This window comes from Carettochelys insculpta, chromosome 3, assembly GCF_033958435.1.
Source record: "Carettochelys insculpta isolate YL-2023 chromosome 3, ASM3395843v1, whole genome shotgun sequence".
Taxonomy (NCBI): Eukaryota; Metazoa; Chordata; order Testudines; family Carettochelyidae; genus Carettochelys; species Carettochelys insculpta.
This window is the reverse complement of record NC_134139.1, coordinates 105,027,012-105,044,530: the sequence shown is the minus strand read 5'-3', so window position 1 is coordinate 105,044,530 and position 17,519 is coordinate 105,027,012. Positions and strand designations below refer to the sequence as shown.

The 17,519-nt window shown below is 42.3% G+C and overlaps 1 protein-coding gene across 5 annotated transcripts in view; it reads right to left on the bottom strand.

Annotated features, from left to right (window-relative positions):
* The window catches only part of AHI1 (Abelson helper integration site 1), a 191,714-nt gene that overhangs the window by 128,903 nt on the left and 45,292 nt on the right, over window positions 1-17,519 (bottom strand). For all 5 annotated transcript variants that reach the window (XR_012645037.1, XM_074990512.1, XM_074990515.1 and 2 more), the window contains exons 11-15: window positions 17,236-17,368; window positions 15,923-16,046; window positions 13,837-14,066; window positions 12,340-12,443; window positions 11,544-11,662 (exon numbers count right to left, since the gene is read on the bottom strand). Coding sequence is in view for 4 of the 5 variants with exons in the window: in XM_074990512.1 (XP_074846613.1) it covers window positions 11,544-11,662; window positions 12,340-12,443; window positions 13,837-14,066; window positions 15,923-16,046; window positions 17,236-17,368 (710 nt within the window). In the remaining variant the exon portion in view is untranslated. The remainder of the gene's footprint in view (window positions 1-11,543; window positions 11,663-12,339; window positions 12,444-13,836; window positions 14,067-15,922; window positions 16,047-17,235; window positions 17,369-17,519) is intronic.

Below are 17,519 nucleotides of genomic sequence, written 5' to 3'. Positions count from 1 at the left end.
TATTTCTGAGCTGACTTTGCTGGGCCAAGCAGGAACAAAAAGTGGTGGTCCTTTTCTCACCTCTGCCAACAAAATAAGCTCTACCCATGTAAACTGCCAAAATGAGGGGTCTGACTGTGCAGATATTCAAAATATGATTATACAGCTCTCTAAGCTCAGGTCCTCATCCCCCTCACTGAGGCTTAAATATGCCCTGCGGCTTTGCTGGTCTCCATTGACTTTTCTCCTTTTTTACCAGGAGGGTTGGGTGGGAAGGTGGTGGAGCTCCCAACCAACCCCCACATAAAGCATCAAATTAGATGTTTTTTTAGAAGAAAAAAAACTGTACAAAGTTGAACCTCTATAATCCTGACTTTCCTAGTATGGCAACACCTCTTGTCTGGTATCATCACCAACTTGGTGGGAGCACTCATGGGGACAAACTGGTGAGCTGGAGCTAGGAGTGTTGCCAGACTGGCGGGCCAGGGGAAAGAAGGCCCCAGGCTGCATTCATCTCCCCTGGTCCAGCAAATTCCCTGATTTGGAAATTATTGGGGGGTTCAACCTCTATCACCCTGATATCTAGGACTAGTGGTGGACCAGAAGCTTGTTGGGCTAAGGGCTGTGCAAAGAACTAAAAGATGGCTCCTCCCCCAAGGAGATTACAAGTGAAGGCTATGACTATATTACAAACTTTGGTCGATTCAAGTTTTACTGGTGGAGAGCCTTCAAAGTTCGTATATTGATTGGGAACTTGCATACTTGGCCGTGTGCATTGGCACAGTGCATACACAGCAAACATACTGTGTTGAAGCAACATGTAATCTACTGTAGGTAGATATCTCAGCGCGCGGCACTTTGCTGTCCAGTCCAATGCCTTTTGGGAAATTTTCACAATGTGGTATGAGTATATATCATCTCCCAGAAATCTCTGCATTTCTTTCTCCATTCTATGATGCCATTCACATTCCACTCTTTTCACAACTTTTAAAAAAAAAAAATCCCACAAACCCAGGTGGCACTTTTCAGCATCTGCCCCATGACATAAATATAAAGCCACAAATCTGTACACTATTCTCATAAACACTGCTAATAGAGAAAGAGAAGTTACTCACTTGTGTAGTAATGATGGTTCTTTGAGATGTGTCCCCATGGGTGCTCCACAGTAGGTGTCGGGCTTGCCTTGGCGCCACAGATCAGAGATTTCCAAGCTGTATCTCATCTGATCGTGCATGTGTAGAAATGCGCTGGTCCTTCACGCACTTTTGGTCATGTGCGCGATCTGGTCTGCACCAATTCCTTGAAACAACCGCCCTGGGTGCCTCTGAAAAATATAAAGAAGAACTCCGAAGCAAGGAGGAACGGGTGGGTAGTGGTGCACCCACGGGGACACACCTCGAAGAACCATCGTTACTACACAAATAAGTAACTTCTCTTTCTTCTTCAAGTGGTCCCTGTGGGTGCTCCACAGTAGGTGACTACCTAGCAGTGACCCACAAACATGGAAGTGGGTACCGGATTATGTATAGCTTGCACCTGAGAGGACTGCTGTTGGTAGACGTGCATCCTCCTCCAGTAGCCAATGAAGCACGTAGTGTTTGGCAAACATGTCATAGGACGACCACGTTGCTGCTCTGCAAATGTCCTTCAAGGGGACTCCTCTGAAGAAGGCTGTCGAAGCCACCATTGCTCTAGTGGAGTGAGCCTTGGGTGGAATTGGTAAAGTGGTCTTAAATAATGAGCAGCACATCTTTATGCAGGATGTGATAATATTTGAAATTCTGTAAGAGGGTAATCCTTCTCCTTTTGGTCTGCGTGCAAATTACACCAGCAGTCTATCCACCTTTCGGAAGGGTTTGGTTCTGTATATATAGAAGGCCAGTGCCCTTCTCACATGAAGTGCATGAAGCCGTACCTCCCTACTTGAGGAATGTGGTTTAAGATAGAAGGATGGTAGAATTATCAGCTCATTAATATGGAACTCCGAGGAGATCTTTGGGAGGAATGCAGGATGTAAACATAGTACTACTGCATCTTTGGAGAAAGTTGTATAGGGCGGGGTCACCGTTACCACAGCCAGCTCGCTTACTCTATGGGCAGATGCGATAGTGAGAAGAAATGTCGTTTTTAAGGTAAGCAGGCAAAGCGAAACGGTGACTAGGCGTTTGAAGGGTGGCCTAGACAGCGTGTCCAGAACCAGATCTAAGCTCCATAAGGGTGCTATTGGCTTGCGAGGAGGGTATAAATTTGTGAGGCCCTTCAGGAACTGTGCCATAATAGGATGGGCGAAGACAGTTGATCTGTCTATTGTGTGCTGGAAGGTCGCTATAGGTGCCAGGTGAACCTTTATTGATGGCAGGGAGAGCCCCCTTTGTTTTAGATCCAGTACACAATCCAACATTGTGGGAACTGGGACCTCTAGGGGGTTCGATTGCTTGGATAAGCACGAGAAAGTAAAGCATTTCCACTTCTACACATAAGTCTTCTGGGTGGAGGCCCGTCGGCTGTATTCTAGGACCTCTAACACTTTGAGCATAAAGTCTCTAAGGCACTGAACCAAGGATTTGCCATGCCTTGAGGCATACATTTGAGGTTGAGGGTTCCTCAGGGCTCCCCGGTTCTGTGTGAGGAGGTCTGGAACAATCGGGAGGGGGAGTGGTTGGCAGCATGACATACGTTGTAGCAGGGGAAACTAGTATTGACAGACCCATGCTGGGGCTATAAGTATCAAGCGTGCCCTCTCCATCTGTGTCTTTTCCAGGACCTTGTGGATGAGTACTGGAGGAGTGAATGCATAAAGTAAGGGGCCCTTCCAAGACAGAAGGAAAGCATCCCCCAATGAGCCCAGACCAATGCCTGCTCTGGAATAAAACTGAGGGCATTTCTTGTTGTTGGAGGTTGCAAACAGGTCTATTTGAGGAAACTCCCATGTGTTGGGGATACATCGAAGCAGATCGGGATGGATCTCCCATTTGTGATCGAGAGCAAAGTGCCTGCCCAGCCAGTTGGCCTGCACGTTGCTGGTGCCTGGTAAGTATGAGGATCTCAGGATTATGTCGTTTGCAATGCACCAGTTCCACAGGCGGACAGCCTCCGCACACAATGCGCGAGATCTGGCTCCGCCCTGTCGATTGATATAATACATTGTGGAAAGGTTGTCAGTATTGATACTGACAACTTTGTGTTGTAGGTATTGTAGGAAGTGCTTGCATGCATTGAACACTGCCCTTAGTTCTAGCATATTTATGTGCATTTCCTTCCCTCTGTGGGACCATCGCCCTTGCACTGATCTGTTTCTCATATGTGCTCCCCATCCTATGTGGGAAGCATCTGTCATAAGAAAAACCGTGGTTTGCAGCTGGTGAAAGGGGACCCCTGATAGCAGATTCTTGGGGTCTGCCCACCATCTCAGTGACTTTTGCACCGCCGTTGTAGGTGACACCTTCTTGTGAGCGGTATGTTTTATCGGTACATACACGGTTGCCAGCCAGTGCTGGAGGCAACGAAAGTGCAGCCTGGTATTCTGTACCACAGATGTGGTGGCTGCCATGTGTCCCAGAAGCTGCACGCAAGTTACTACATGTACTGTGGGGCTGCCTACCAGCACCTGAATCAGAGACTGGATAGCATGAAAACATACAGTAGGTAGATACACTCTCGCCATGATGGACTCGAGGCATGCTCCTATGAACTCTACGTCCTGTGTAGGTTCCATTGTCAACTTCTGGAAGTTGATAATGAGGCCCAAGGAGCGGAACATCTTTACAGTAATGTCTATTGTGCATAAGACACCTACTCACGAGGTGCCTTTTAAGAGGCAGTTGTCCAGGTATGGGAAGATGGAGACATCTTGATGATGCAGGTAAGCTGACATTATTGAGAGTGTCTTTGTAAAGACTCTGGGCACTGAAGACAGGCCAAAGGGCAGACCTTTGTACTGGAAATGTTCTGTGCCCATGGTAAAACGGAGAAAATGCCTGTGCGCAGGATGAATGGTTACGCATCTTGTAAGTCAAGGGCTGCGAACCAATCCCCATCGCCCAGTGCTGTGACTACAGAAGTAATAGTAACCATCTTGAAAGGCTGCTTGCGGAGGTAATGATTGAGAGCCCGTAAGTCTAGTATTGGTCTCCAGCCCCCTGTCTTCTTTTCCGTGAGGAAGTAACATGAATAGAAACCCTTCCCCTGGAGCTCATCCAGGACTCTCTCCACCACTCCTATGGAGATGAGGTGATCGACCTCTTGTTTTAAAAAGGTCTCGTGAGAGGGGTCCTTGAGGAGGGACTGGGTAGGGGGTTTTGTTGTTGGAAGTATGCAGAATGGGATGGTGTATCCTGCAGCAATAGTCTCCAAAACCCATTTGTCTGTGGTGATATTTTCCCACTGCCAGTAGAATGGTCTGAGGTGGTGGTGAAACGAGATGAGGTGACTGTTGGCACTGAGTCATGGGTGTGGTGTCGCAGTCCTCGACATAGTAGTCAAACTTGCCGCCTGTGGTGCAGGGTTACAGCCTTGCTGGATAAGTCACCTAGATGGTCTTTGATGTTGTTGGTGCCCCAGGTCATAACCCCACTAGTACTGTGGGCGCTGAGGTTGGAAGGCGTAGCGTCGCTGGTACACTTAATACTTCTTCCTCCTGTAATGAGGAGTGTACATACCCAGCGTTCTTAACCTGGTTCTCGAGTCCTTGCTGGAGCAGAGAACTGCATCCGTGGTTTCAGTGAACAGTTTTAATCTATCAATAGGAAGGTCTTCAACTTTTGTTTGTAACTCCTTAGGGACGCCGGATGTCTGCAGCCAGGATACTCGTCGCATCACCACTGCAGTGGCAGTGGAACGTGCTGCTGCGTCTGCCACATCCAGTGCAATTTGGACTCCTGTATGTGAGGCCGTGTACTCTTCCTGGACTATAGCCTTTTGGATTGGCTTATCATCCGAGAGATAGTTCATGAGTGATATCGGTTTTGTATAATTATCAAAATTATGGTTAGAGAGGTGTGTAGCACAGTTAGCCATACGTAGCAGTAGAGTGGAGGATGAATATACCTTCCACCCAAATAAATCTAGTCTCTTTCCACCCTTATCTGACACCGTAGATTTGTATTGTGGTGCCTTTGACCTCTGCTGGGAGGATTCCACAACAAGGGAATTTGGCTGGGGGTGCTTAAATAAAAACTCCATTCCTTTTGACAGCACAAAGTACTTTTTGTCTGCCCTCTTATTGGTTGGCAGAATAGAAGCTGGAGTTTGACAGATGTTTGTAGCAGCCTCTGTGACGGCCTCATCCAATGGGATGGCTATCTTTGATGACATAGGAGGTCTCAGATTTTTGAGGAGTTTGTGCTGCCTCTCTTGCACCTCCACCACCTGTATATCCTGAGACTGAGCAACCTTTCTGAACGGTTCCTGAAACTGCCTAAGGTCATCCGGAGGGAATATATCTCCTGGGACGACCGCCTCATTCGGCGAGGATGAAGAGGCATCCGTCTGATATGCCTCTGTCTGTTCCTCAGATACTTCCTGTGTTAGCTCCTCTAGGTGTCCCAATGGAGGATCAACAACTGGTTCTGGATCCTCTCTTCAAGGGGACAGATGATGCCTCCTTGGAGGAGGAGATGAGGATTGTCTATATGAGGGGCCTGGATGCAGGAATCTACCCCTGGACCTTGAGTAACGTCGGTGCCAGTGATAGTCCTCCTGATAGTACGGGTGTACGCAGTGGCAGGGACATGAGCATGGTGATGAGGATCTGGAACATGAGTGTTTACCTGTATTTATGATGGTGGAAGGAATGAGACCGTTTAGATGATATACACGGGGGTGGGAACACCCTGTAGGAGCATCCTTGTAACTGATGCGATTGTCGAATGTCAGGTGAAGGGTGCCTAAGCCAGGGAGGCGGGAGGCCTGCAGAAATGGAGATGGTGGCCTAAAGAAAGGCAATGGTGGTGTCAAGGGTCTTTCCGGTATGTGTGATTCTGGAGGAGAGCTCAGAGACAGAGGGGATGGTATAATGAAGAGGTCCGGGGAGGGGCTTTGGTGCCATGTCTTAAAACATGCTTTCACGGTGCCAATACAGATGGTGCCATGCCCAGTGCCAAAAATTTCTGTGCGGATATCAGTGACGCCGGTTCCACACTCAGTCCTGTGGCCTGTGGTTCTGCACAACCAGAGGTCTTTGGCACCACAAGTCCCTGTTCCGGGGCCTCCAGTTCCGATGCTCTCAGTGCCAAGGTTATTTGTCTCGGTGCCGTAGTCTCCGGCACCTGCCACTTAGACACCTGCGGGATCTTCTGTGTTGCGTCTTTGGAAGTCTGAAACCCAGGCAATGTCTTTTGTTCCCTGGGCCTAGTGTATCCTTTAGATATAGATGCATCCCAGCTCTGAGTCTCGCTCATCCTGCTCGTGGATAGTACAGGCAAGGATCGAGTAGGAGACGTTTTCTTTCCCTTATGACCCGTGGAGGTCAAAGAAGTCGCCTTCCACTTTTAAGGTGCTGACGGGCCTTCCAAGGGAGTCAGCTCGGTTCTTTCAGGCTGAAGAGCCTTATCAAATAAAATCATCTTCAGCCTCATTTCTCTGTCCTTCCTTGCTCTAGCAGTGAGTTTAGAGCAATGAGGACACTTCTGAGGCACATGGGCATCGCCCAGACAGCGAATACATTTGCTGTGGCCTTCAGAGGCCGGCATAGCCTCACAGCATGACTCGCACTTCTTGAAGCCTGCCCAAGACTTTTTTTTTTTCTCTCTTGAATAACTTAAAGTAGCTCAACTTTAACAAGGGTACTTAACAGGTACTAAGAACAACAAAACAGGCTGTAGATTAGTGTTAACAGAGCTATGCTGAAGATAAGAAAACTCTGGTGGCAGAGCTTTCCCCCCTGCTCCCTTCTTTCTTCTTCTTCTCTCTCTCTCTCTTTTTTTTTTTTTTTTTTTAACTTTTTAAGTAGAAACTATATACAGTAAAAGATTTTAAGGAACAGTTCTTAAGAACTAGCAACCAGTAAAACAAACAAAGGGTTTTATCTTTTCAGACGTTGGAGCCGAAGCAAAGTCTGCAGCCACTGGTGGCTGAGAGGAACTGGCGCAGACCAGATCGCGCATGTAACCAAAAGCACACGAAGGGCCAGTGCGTTTCTACACATGTGCAACCGGACGAGATACAGCTTGGAAATCTCCGATTTGCAGTGCTGGGGCGAGCCCGACACCTACTTTGGAGCACTCACGGGGACCACTTGAAGAACAACACGTGTTCGTTTGGTATTTACAGGCCCAAAGAAATTACCACAACAAGGGAAGGACTTGACAACTTCTTCTAGGACAGACTGCTGTGGGACATAGTGAGAACTAATGTAAGGTTGTTGATGGCATTCATGGAGCCCCTCCCAGTAGTGGAGAACCGTTTCTGGACATCAGAAATGAGCACTGGCTAGTGGGTCTACAAGTTTGGGATGACAATTAGTGGATGGAGAATTTTCAGATGCAAAAGGCCACATTTCTGGATTTATATGCCAAGCTTTCCCTATGCCTACAGAGCACCAAGACCAGAATGAGAGCTGTGCCAAACATATAAAATGAGTGGCAACCACAGTCTAGAAGACTACAACACTAAATTGTAACCGGCTAGTGGGAAATCATTTTGCACCTGGAGAGTTCATAGTGGGAGTCATTTTCATCCAAGTGTGCAAGTCTCCTGCAATGGAGGACCATGACTCTCAGCAATGTGAAACATGTGGTGGACAAATCTATAGCAATGACATTTCCAAACTGTAGTAGGAAGGCTGATGACATGTACATTCCTCTTTTGCTACAGAGCACAAACAGAAAAGGTTCTTTTCTATGGTTATGCAAGGTTTGGTGGATTACCAAGGATGCTTCACTGATCTCAATGTGGGCTGGTCAGGGAAGATGCACGATGCTTGGACCTTTCACAACATAGCACATTCTCTCCCAACCAGAAGATTACCACTGGCAATGCTGAAATGCCGTGAGTGACAGAGGGAGACTCTGTATACACTTTGCTCATGAAGCCACACATTGGCCACCCTGGAAAAATGACAGCACCAAGGAAAGGCAAGGTTCACTGTCCCAGGTTCTTCTACGTTATCCACAGGGTCTGCAGGGAGTTGATGGGCATCTCTGCCAAGAATGGCATGAAACTCATTTTCTCACTGGGTCTGTGGTGCATCTTCATGTATTGGGTCTCCCTGGCCTTGTGATATCTTAGACAAAGTTTCTCGACCTTCACAAGTTGCTGCTGCTGATTCCCGTCATAACCCTTTGTGGGCATCCCCCATATAATCTGTTTGTAGATCTTCATGTTTCTATGTCTGGTGCTTGCACAGCCTATTCTTCCCACAGATTTGAAAGATATACAATACTTTGTCTCTTCCAAGAAGAAGTATGTCTAGGGTGCAAGCAGTCATTTCAGCACACCAACAGCTTCACTGCTGTGACATTTTGCAAGCATTACAGAAAAGGAGAATTTTAAGGAGGATAATGAAGAAGTTTTTAAGATATTTATGGGGAGCATCATGTACATGAGGAGCACATGGGAGAAAGCACAAAGGTGCTTGACTGAAAACTTAAAAAGTGGGCAATGAAGATAGGTATCAGTCAAAGTCAGGAGCTGACATTGATAGTGAAATGTGAGTTACCTTGTAGGCAGGGACAGGTCTTGAAAGTGAAGACAAACAGCTTACGTTTAATGCACTTGAGAAGGGGAATCAATGGAAGGCTATGAACAAAAAAAGCGATGTGGTCAAAGCAAAAGATTAGGAAGATTATCTTTGTAGCTTCATTCTGAATGGATATAAGTAGAGCAAGGATGCACTTGCTGCAGCAGTACATAAGGTCTAAGATTATTCGAACCTAAATGAGTCTTAACAGAGTGGACTGAGGAAACAAGTTATATCCTAGAGATGTGGCAGAAGAAAGATGTCAAAGCTGACACATAGCCTAGACATGAGGACCTGGAGAGATGTCCAAGTCAAAGAAGATGCCCAAGTTTCAGGTCTCAGTGACAGACATGATGGTGGTATTGTCGAGTGATCAAAGAAGACAGCAATGGGGAAGACTTGGAGGGGAAGCCTATGAACTCTGTTTTATCTTCAGATGTCACTCATAGAAAGTTGTTCAGATCTATGTTCCTCTCCCTCTCAACTTTATCACGCAAGGATTCAAATGTGTGTAGATCTTGAAAAATATCTATCATTACTGTGCAACCAAATTACCATTATCATGGAAATGGATGGAGCAGTTCAAGCCTCTCAAGGTTACTATTTCCTGCTCTCTGCAAACTTAAATAGGCAACTTTGTTTAGGTGACAATCAGCTCATATTTGTGAAGTTTACTTAAGAAGCTTAAGTGAAAGTGGAGATTCTGAAGACCATAATAATGACAATGGGGTCCACTACAGCATATGGTACAAACCTTTCCAAGTCTTGGATGAGTAACTTCTGAATGAAAGGTTCTTAGGCTTCTAGTGGCTCCATCAATATGCAGAGAAGCCCTGCCATGTCCTTTCCCTGCCGCCACAACATACTGCCATGCCAGCAGCAGCATGCAGGGTACTATAGGAACTATAATGCTGACTCTACTCCATTGTAGCAACTCCTTGCAGTAATATGATCCTCAAAGGGGCTGTTACTATGACTCCATAACACAGATTCTACGAGCAGTTCAGTGAAAAGCTACCATATTGTAACAGGGTCTGATTTTTGGACTCACCACCATGACCATTCCAAGGATTCACTCCCTTTTGGCAACAGAAAAAGTGCTGTAAAAGAGCCTAATCTTTTGGGAGCCCAGAACATCTTAGTCAGAGTGCTATGGGGAAAGAGCTACATTACAAAGCATAGTATATTCTGAAAAATCTACCCCTAGGTATCACGTATGTCCTTGTGATGTCAATGCTTGGAAGGTATTTTCCCTAAACATTTTTCTTAAGACATGGTAAAACTGAGACTGTGTGTGTAAGCAGAAGGGGGAAAATTGAGAATGAAACATAAATTCAAATTTTATACTTTAACACTACATTCTCTTGGGCTATGTCTACACACCAGAGCTATTACAGGATACTTTGGTTTCCCAAAATAGCTACTCCATGCCTGACATACATCTGTTATTTCAAAATATTTTTCCAAACTAACAGGTGCACTATTTCAACATCCCTGTAGTCCTCATTGCAGGAGGAGTAAGGGATGTTTTGAAATGGAGCTTTATTTCGACATGTGGCATTGTTTAGACAGTGCCAAATGCCAAAATAGCCTATTTCGAACAACACTTGAAATAAATAAGCTATGCAATTATTGCATAGCTCATTTCGAGTTTAGGCTGTCATGTAGACATAGCCTTGTTATCTGGATTTAAGTTTTAACTTTACTGGTACATTAACTTCGGGTAGTTTTGCTTTTTGTAGTGTTTGTTTATATATACATATAGTTTTAAACTGTTAATAAACAGGAAAATAATATATCAAAGATTAGATTTAAATGTCTCTCCACCCGTCCATCTCATATTATGTGGCCACGATTACCATAGTATCTGAGCAACACAAGTCTTGAATGTATTTACCCTCACAAAGGAAATGATGTTCCATTAGCCCCATTATACTAAAAGGGAAATTGAGACACCAACCAACTAAGGGCCAAATGAAAGGTTCTTTGGCTTCAACTGCATCCATCAGTACGTGGGGAAATCTAGCCATGTCTAGCTCCCCTCTGAGGGGGGTTATGAAAAAGCTACTGTTGAATTAGCTAGTCACACTAATCTATTGCTGTTCACACTGATGCTTATATCAGCATGAGAAAATCTCTGTTGTCAGGCACAGACCATCGGAACAAGTAGTGTCACAGCAACACAGCTACATTGGTACAGCTGTGCTGCTGTAGCGATTCTACTGTAGACTAGCCTTAATGAGTGGGTCAGCATTTGCACTGGTATAGCTACATTGCTCAGAGTGTGAAAAATCCCACTGTACGCAGTATTAGGTTGATAGAAGAATTCTGCCATCCCAGCTGCCACCTCTTGGAGACACTGATTACCTACACCAATTGGAGAATGCCTCCTGTCAGCGCACATAGTATCTGCAGTGAAGTGGCACTACATTTTAAAGTGTAGATGTATCCTCAGAATAAAATTACAAAAAGTGTCTAAGTGAATCAGGCTCCTAAGTCCCACTGAAAGTCAATGAACCAAAATAAGTGCCTAAACAATTTTAAGAGAACTGGGAGAGCTGAATTGAAAATCCTGCTCTGCTGCAGACCTCCTAAACAAGGTTGGACACTGAAAAGTCAATAACAAGAGTAAGTGGCTAAATCATTTTTAAATGGGACTCAGGCAATTTTGGAAATTCTAACTTGCAATATGTCCAATGTCACAAAGGAAACCTGTGGCAGAGCTGGGATTTGTAATGAGGTCTCCCCAGGCCCAAGCTAGCACTGTAAATATTGGACCATCCTTTCTCTTTTTAAGTACATATTTAATCATTTAAAATATTTTATTGCTGTGATGAGTCAACCTGAAATATGGAAATCTATGCATTGACTACAAAAAGCTACTTACATTCGAAGATCCATAATCCTCAAAGTACTGTCTTTTGCATGGATTAATAAGCGTCTGCCATTTGGATGTACCTCTAAATGATTTATTGGAATCCCTTTAGTATCATTTTCTTTTATTTCCTACAATGAAAAAATGGCAGTGATTGTAACACAAGACCACTTTTTACAGGAAACAAAGTTAAGGATGTCACTATGATATTAACTCATTAAAATGGTGGGGAAACATGCAAAGAAAGATTAAAAGTGGTTAAAAAAAAGCCATTTTAAAAAGTGAATACTGCTTCCTAGACAAGATACTATATCCCAAATCAACAAGTTTTAGCCCAGATCAAGTGTTCACAGCCAAATGACAGATTCTTTTATAACTATGAAATCCTGAAAAACAGGATTGATAAAAAAAATGTTGATAAGATGTTAACTACAGAAGTGTGAAGAAAGCTGCTTTGACAAGATATGTTATTTCAATTCTATCTATGGAAGTACAAACAACATGTTAATGTGCGCAAGTATAATGCTACCTATTCTGAAACATTTGTTGTAGAAGCTGGTGCTAGGAATAAGCATTTACATTCTCTATTTATAGTATCATATCTAAAACTACGACAAAATACAGAAATCCCCAGCCAGTGAATCACAGCATGTTTTATCAGCCATTTGCGAAGTGTTAACAAGACATTTAGGGGAAATTTATTTTCCAACCGCACAAAAGTAACATAAAAAGTAATTAAATGCAAATTAGATGGCTAGATTAGAAATCACTTTACATAAAAGTTGACTAATTTAAATTATTTTTGTACCTTATTAATGCCCCACTGTTGGAGTGGATGTTGAGAACTTCCTTGGACAAAGGTATTCCAAACTATAATCAGTCCTGAGCTGTCTCCTGAGAACATGTGAAGTCCTATAAAACAAGAATTTCACATACATAGTATTAGCAGCAAGATTTTGAAATCAAACTAATTTAACAACAGGAGTTACATGAGCTGGAGACATCTCCAAAATTAAATACACATTGGAAATTATCTTATCAGTGTTAACAGTTTTATAGTATCAGAGGGGTAGCCGTGTTAGTCTGGATCTGCCTTGGTGTTCACACCTCCAGATCAACCGCTGGTAGTAAGCCTCACCCTTGCTGACTGAGCTAACCTTGTTATCCCCACCCTTGCTCTGGCTTATTTATACCTGGCCCTGCAGATTTCCAAGACCAGCATCTGATGAAGTGAGTCTGTGCTCACGAAAGCTCATGCTCAAAACTTTTCTGTTAGTCTATAAGGTGCCACAGGACCCTTCGTTGCTGTAACAGTTTTATAGTACTTCCCACATTCCTGGATATATGATAAATGAATTATTATAGTCGATATTTAAACAGCAATGCCTTGCTTCTATCTTCTCCAATTAATACAGAGTAGTCAAAAAGCTCACATATTGCTTACAGTGAATCACAAAAGTCAATACTACGTTATACTAGGGATGTTAATGGTCAACCAGTAAGTCTCCCACTAAACATGAGGATTACCCGTTATGGTTAAACACTGGGGGCTGCAGCAACCCTGCACCCCAGCCCAGCTGGAGGAGCTCTTGCCAACAGTGGGCCCAGCCCAAGTGTGCAGCAGGCAGGATGCTCCAGACCATCTGGAGCAGCCCTGGTCCAGTGTGCAGTGGCCAGGAGCCCACCAGCCCAGCTGGAGCAGCCCTCCTTTAATAGTTAATCGGTTAAACTTCTATTATTAACAGGCATATTAAAAGAGATTAAAATATTAATCGTTTCACAATCTTCCTTTTTCATATTAACTCTGCTTACCCCACAACACCAGCCTCAACACACCATTTGCCTTCTTCTCCCACAACACTCTCCATTCTTTATTAAGTTTCATTTTCTGCCATGACACTTACAAGAAAATAGCCAACTAAAAATAGACAGGCAGAGGGTTAACTGTGGATAATCTATATATCTAGTCTAAAAAACTGTATTAAGAACTATCCAACATTCACCTTGACCCTTTTATATCTGCTGTACTCTTCTTTCCTGTTTTTGCCTGCCTATTTATCTTTTCAGCCTAGGCTATGTCTTCCTATATGTATGTACAGTACCCAGGATATTGCAGACATGCCCAGATTACAAACAGTAAATAATAATTTAATACATCAGCACACTGAATAGTTGTAGAAGTGAGTCATTTTAATAATGACAAAATAAAAGCATACTATTTGCTAACATTTGCCTCCATGAAATAAACCAAACTGAGGATGCTCAAACTGCTCTTTGAGATGCAATTATGACATAATGAACATACCTTCTGCATCAAAACACAGTGTATTGATGAAACTTTTGTGACCATCAAACTCCTGTAGCAATTGACCATGGATCTCTTTTACTTTTGTGTTCCATACCCGAATCACGGAGTCATAACAACCAGTTACCACAAGGTAGTCAGCAACTGGATGATACTTTGCAGTGTAAACAAATGAAGGATGAGGGAACACTCTCACAGAAGTTGTAGCCTGGGTCTCAATTTTCCACATTCTTAAAAAAAAATTAGGATAACTGTCTCACAATGTTACACTTTTCTAGAAAATATTATATGAGCCAATAATTTTGTGCTAGTGAATACAGGCACAGGCAAATACTTAAGGATCTAATACAGTTACACTCAAATGTGGAAGATTCCTATGGGAACTAAGCATCACATGAGACACCGTTTTTGAACTCTGGAAATTTAGTTTTCATCTTGTTTCTAACATCCTTGTGCAGGCAAGGGTCTAGTCTAAAATGAAACTTACATAAGAAAAATATTTTAACTAATTACATGAACAAACTAAATAGTAACTAAGCAGTAAGACTACTAACTACTTTTACACTGTGTGGGGAGGACGACAACACAGGATGGGATTTCACCTTGCTGCTACAAGAGGTAAGATGGAACAGAGGGCCAGTTGGACCCCACACTGCTTTTTATGCCCTCAGGCCTGGATGAACGGTGCAAAAACATGCACCGCAAAGAATATGTACACAGCTGACTAAAAAAATACAACTGAGCTCACTCAGGTGTACCAAGAGTGGAAACAATGTGGCCAATCCACTTGAACAACCTAACATTTATTTCTTCTCTGCCCCAGCGTGAAACACTTTTGAGGCTGAGGCTGCTGCTACACTACCACTCTCCTGCTGGAGGAGCCATGGTAATGAGGCAATTCAAAGCAGGCTAATGAGGCACTAACATGAATATTTAGTGCCTCACAAGCATAATGGTGGCCGCGCAAGCAGACTTCGGACTGCAGATTGACCGTGAGGATATGGGCAGCTTCGAAATAAGCGCCCCACTTCGACATCCCCTTACTCCCACTGAACTGGATCAGCGTAAGGGAATGTTGAAGCAGGGCTCTTACTTTGAAGCTGCCCCCATCTTCGTTGTCAATCTGCAATTCGAAGTCTGCACTGTCAAACTCTCACAACCACCATTATGCTAATGAGGTGTTGAATATGCACATTAGCACCTCATTAGCCTACTTAGAACTGCCTCATTACCATGGCACCTCTAACAGGAGATTGGTAGTGTAGCAGCAGCCATACCACATGGCAATCATAATTCTTTGGGGATTTCAGCTATGCAACTGTGTAGCACTATGTAGTTGCACAACAAAGCAACAGGTAGGAGGTTTTGTGTATCTACACATCAGTGTAATGAAAAACTGTGACGTTACCCATAACACATTTGTGGAATATTATGGCCATGTTTTTTCTTATTGGGTTTTAAGTGTTCTGATTTGTTTGTTTTTGAATGAGTGAGGAAGTTTCAAGTATTTCTTAATTTGCCAATTAAATAGTATACCAAATGTCAGAGTTACGATTCTGTTTTTCAGCACAGTAATTTATCTCCAGTTACACGTTTAAGAGCCTAGCCAAGTATTCAAACTACTACAGAGAATTGCAATGAAGTAAAGTTAAAGTTGCTATCTGAATTCCAGCTTTTCGATTTCCTGCCCTGTGTGTTCAAATTTGCTACCTTAATATGGCAAAAGACTGGCTCTTGTATATAGAATATAGTAATTTCTCCAACAATTAAATGTTGCTAAAGTCTTATTGAGTTTTGTAATAGCTGCTGGGTGCTCAACACTTTTGAAAAATAAGGTCATTTATTAAATTACCTAAATATGTATTTATGCTATATTTAGGCAACTGCATTTCAAAATCTTAGACTAAAATCACCATATATTTTAAACCAATCATCATAAAATTATTCCCAATAACGTCATTAAAGAACTCAAATTACACTAAAATCCATGGTTATAAATCATCCAGACAATTTATGGTAAAGACAGCTGGGTTCACTAAGCCTACTGATAATTTGACAACTGCTATAATATTTCACTCATACTGACCTGACAGTGCCATCAGAGGATGCAGTAAGAAGGTATTCATTATCTTTTGACCAACAAAGATCATATACAATATTAAGGTGGCCATAAAATTTTCTCAAGTATTGTCCAGAAGGAATCTCATATACTAATGAAAATGCAAATAAAAATGTTAAATTTGGAAACATTTTAAACTGGTTTTTCAATAACAAAGCTTTGATTCTCAAAAGAAAACCAGTTATGGCAAAGATTTTATATAAAGGACTTATAACTGCATATTCCCATTCACATTTAAATCTTCAAATACAAAAGATGTTGATGGAACCAACATGGGGGATATAAGTACTATAAAGCAAGACAAATTCCCAGGAACAAGTTATTGCTGCATAAGTGAAGTCAACTCCACTGACTCCTAATTTCCACAATTCAAAATCGAACAGCTACTAACTATGCACAGTTAATAATTTAAAACAAGTCTGCAAGCATCTACTTCCATCTAGTGGTTCATGGGTATGTCACAAGTGCATTAACCCCTTTAAAAATTTAGATCAAACAGTTAAAGATATCAGGGATAGACCTAGTACAATGAACAACTACCCTTTAAATTTTTTTTTTTTTTAACTCTGACTGCCAGTTGGCCAGTTACATACGAATATTAATAGTAAGGCCAATTCTTGATGATCAGCAAGTCTGAATAGAAGCAACATAACCTTGTTATCTACTTTTTAAGTATATGCATTTATAGTTTTGCATTTTATTCTGTATGGAGCTGTAACATTGTTTCCTAGAATCTCAGAAAAATCACTTATATTACATTTTAAAATGCAATAAGTGATATTTTCTTCACCAAAACAGACAGGATATGAATAGTATTGGTCAATCATAGGTGGTTTCCACTGGGAGATTTTTGTGAATAAGATTGCCTGGCATTCCCAACCTTATGGCTAGTTCAAGTAAGTATTATTGATTATTTACTTTTATGAAAACTAAACTAATTCACAACATCATTTTCCACTATAAAAGCAATTTTCAAGAGGGGCAAGCTATTTAACTTACAAATTATTAGGACTTGTACTCCTTGCACAGTCCAGACTCTCAGAGTTGTACTGGATGCTGAAATACTATAACATGGAGTCCTTAAACTGGACATACACAATACCAAATATGAAAAGCCATAATGTCTTCAATTAGACAGACACTCTGCTAAAGTGGCCTTACAGCAAAGAATATTCACAATGCTAAAATACTAAATGAACATATATTTTAACATAGAAATTAATAGTTATGTAATAAATTTAAAATATAAGTAACAAATAACTTATAATAAAGTAACTTACAAATAATGGGATAACCATCCCTCCCTGCGCATGCTGCTGCTAATGTTTTTCCATCATGAGAAAAACGAATACAGAAACATCCCATGTCTCCTGCTCTCAGCGAAAAGAGATGCTTGTTTGGTATACGGCAAGCCTGCATTTCCAAATCAAAACATTATGAATGTTAACCAATACACAAAACTTAAAAGACATGTATTTAACAACTCTTATGCTGTATTAAAAATATTAGGATTTAAAAGGTTCTAAAAACAATGAAGGAAAATCAGAGCAACTTTCTACCCGAA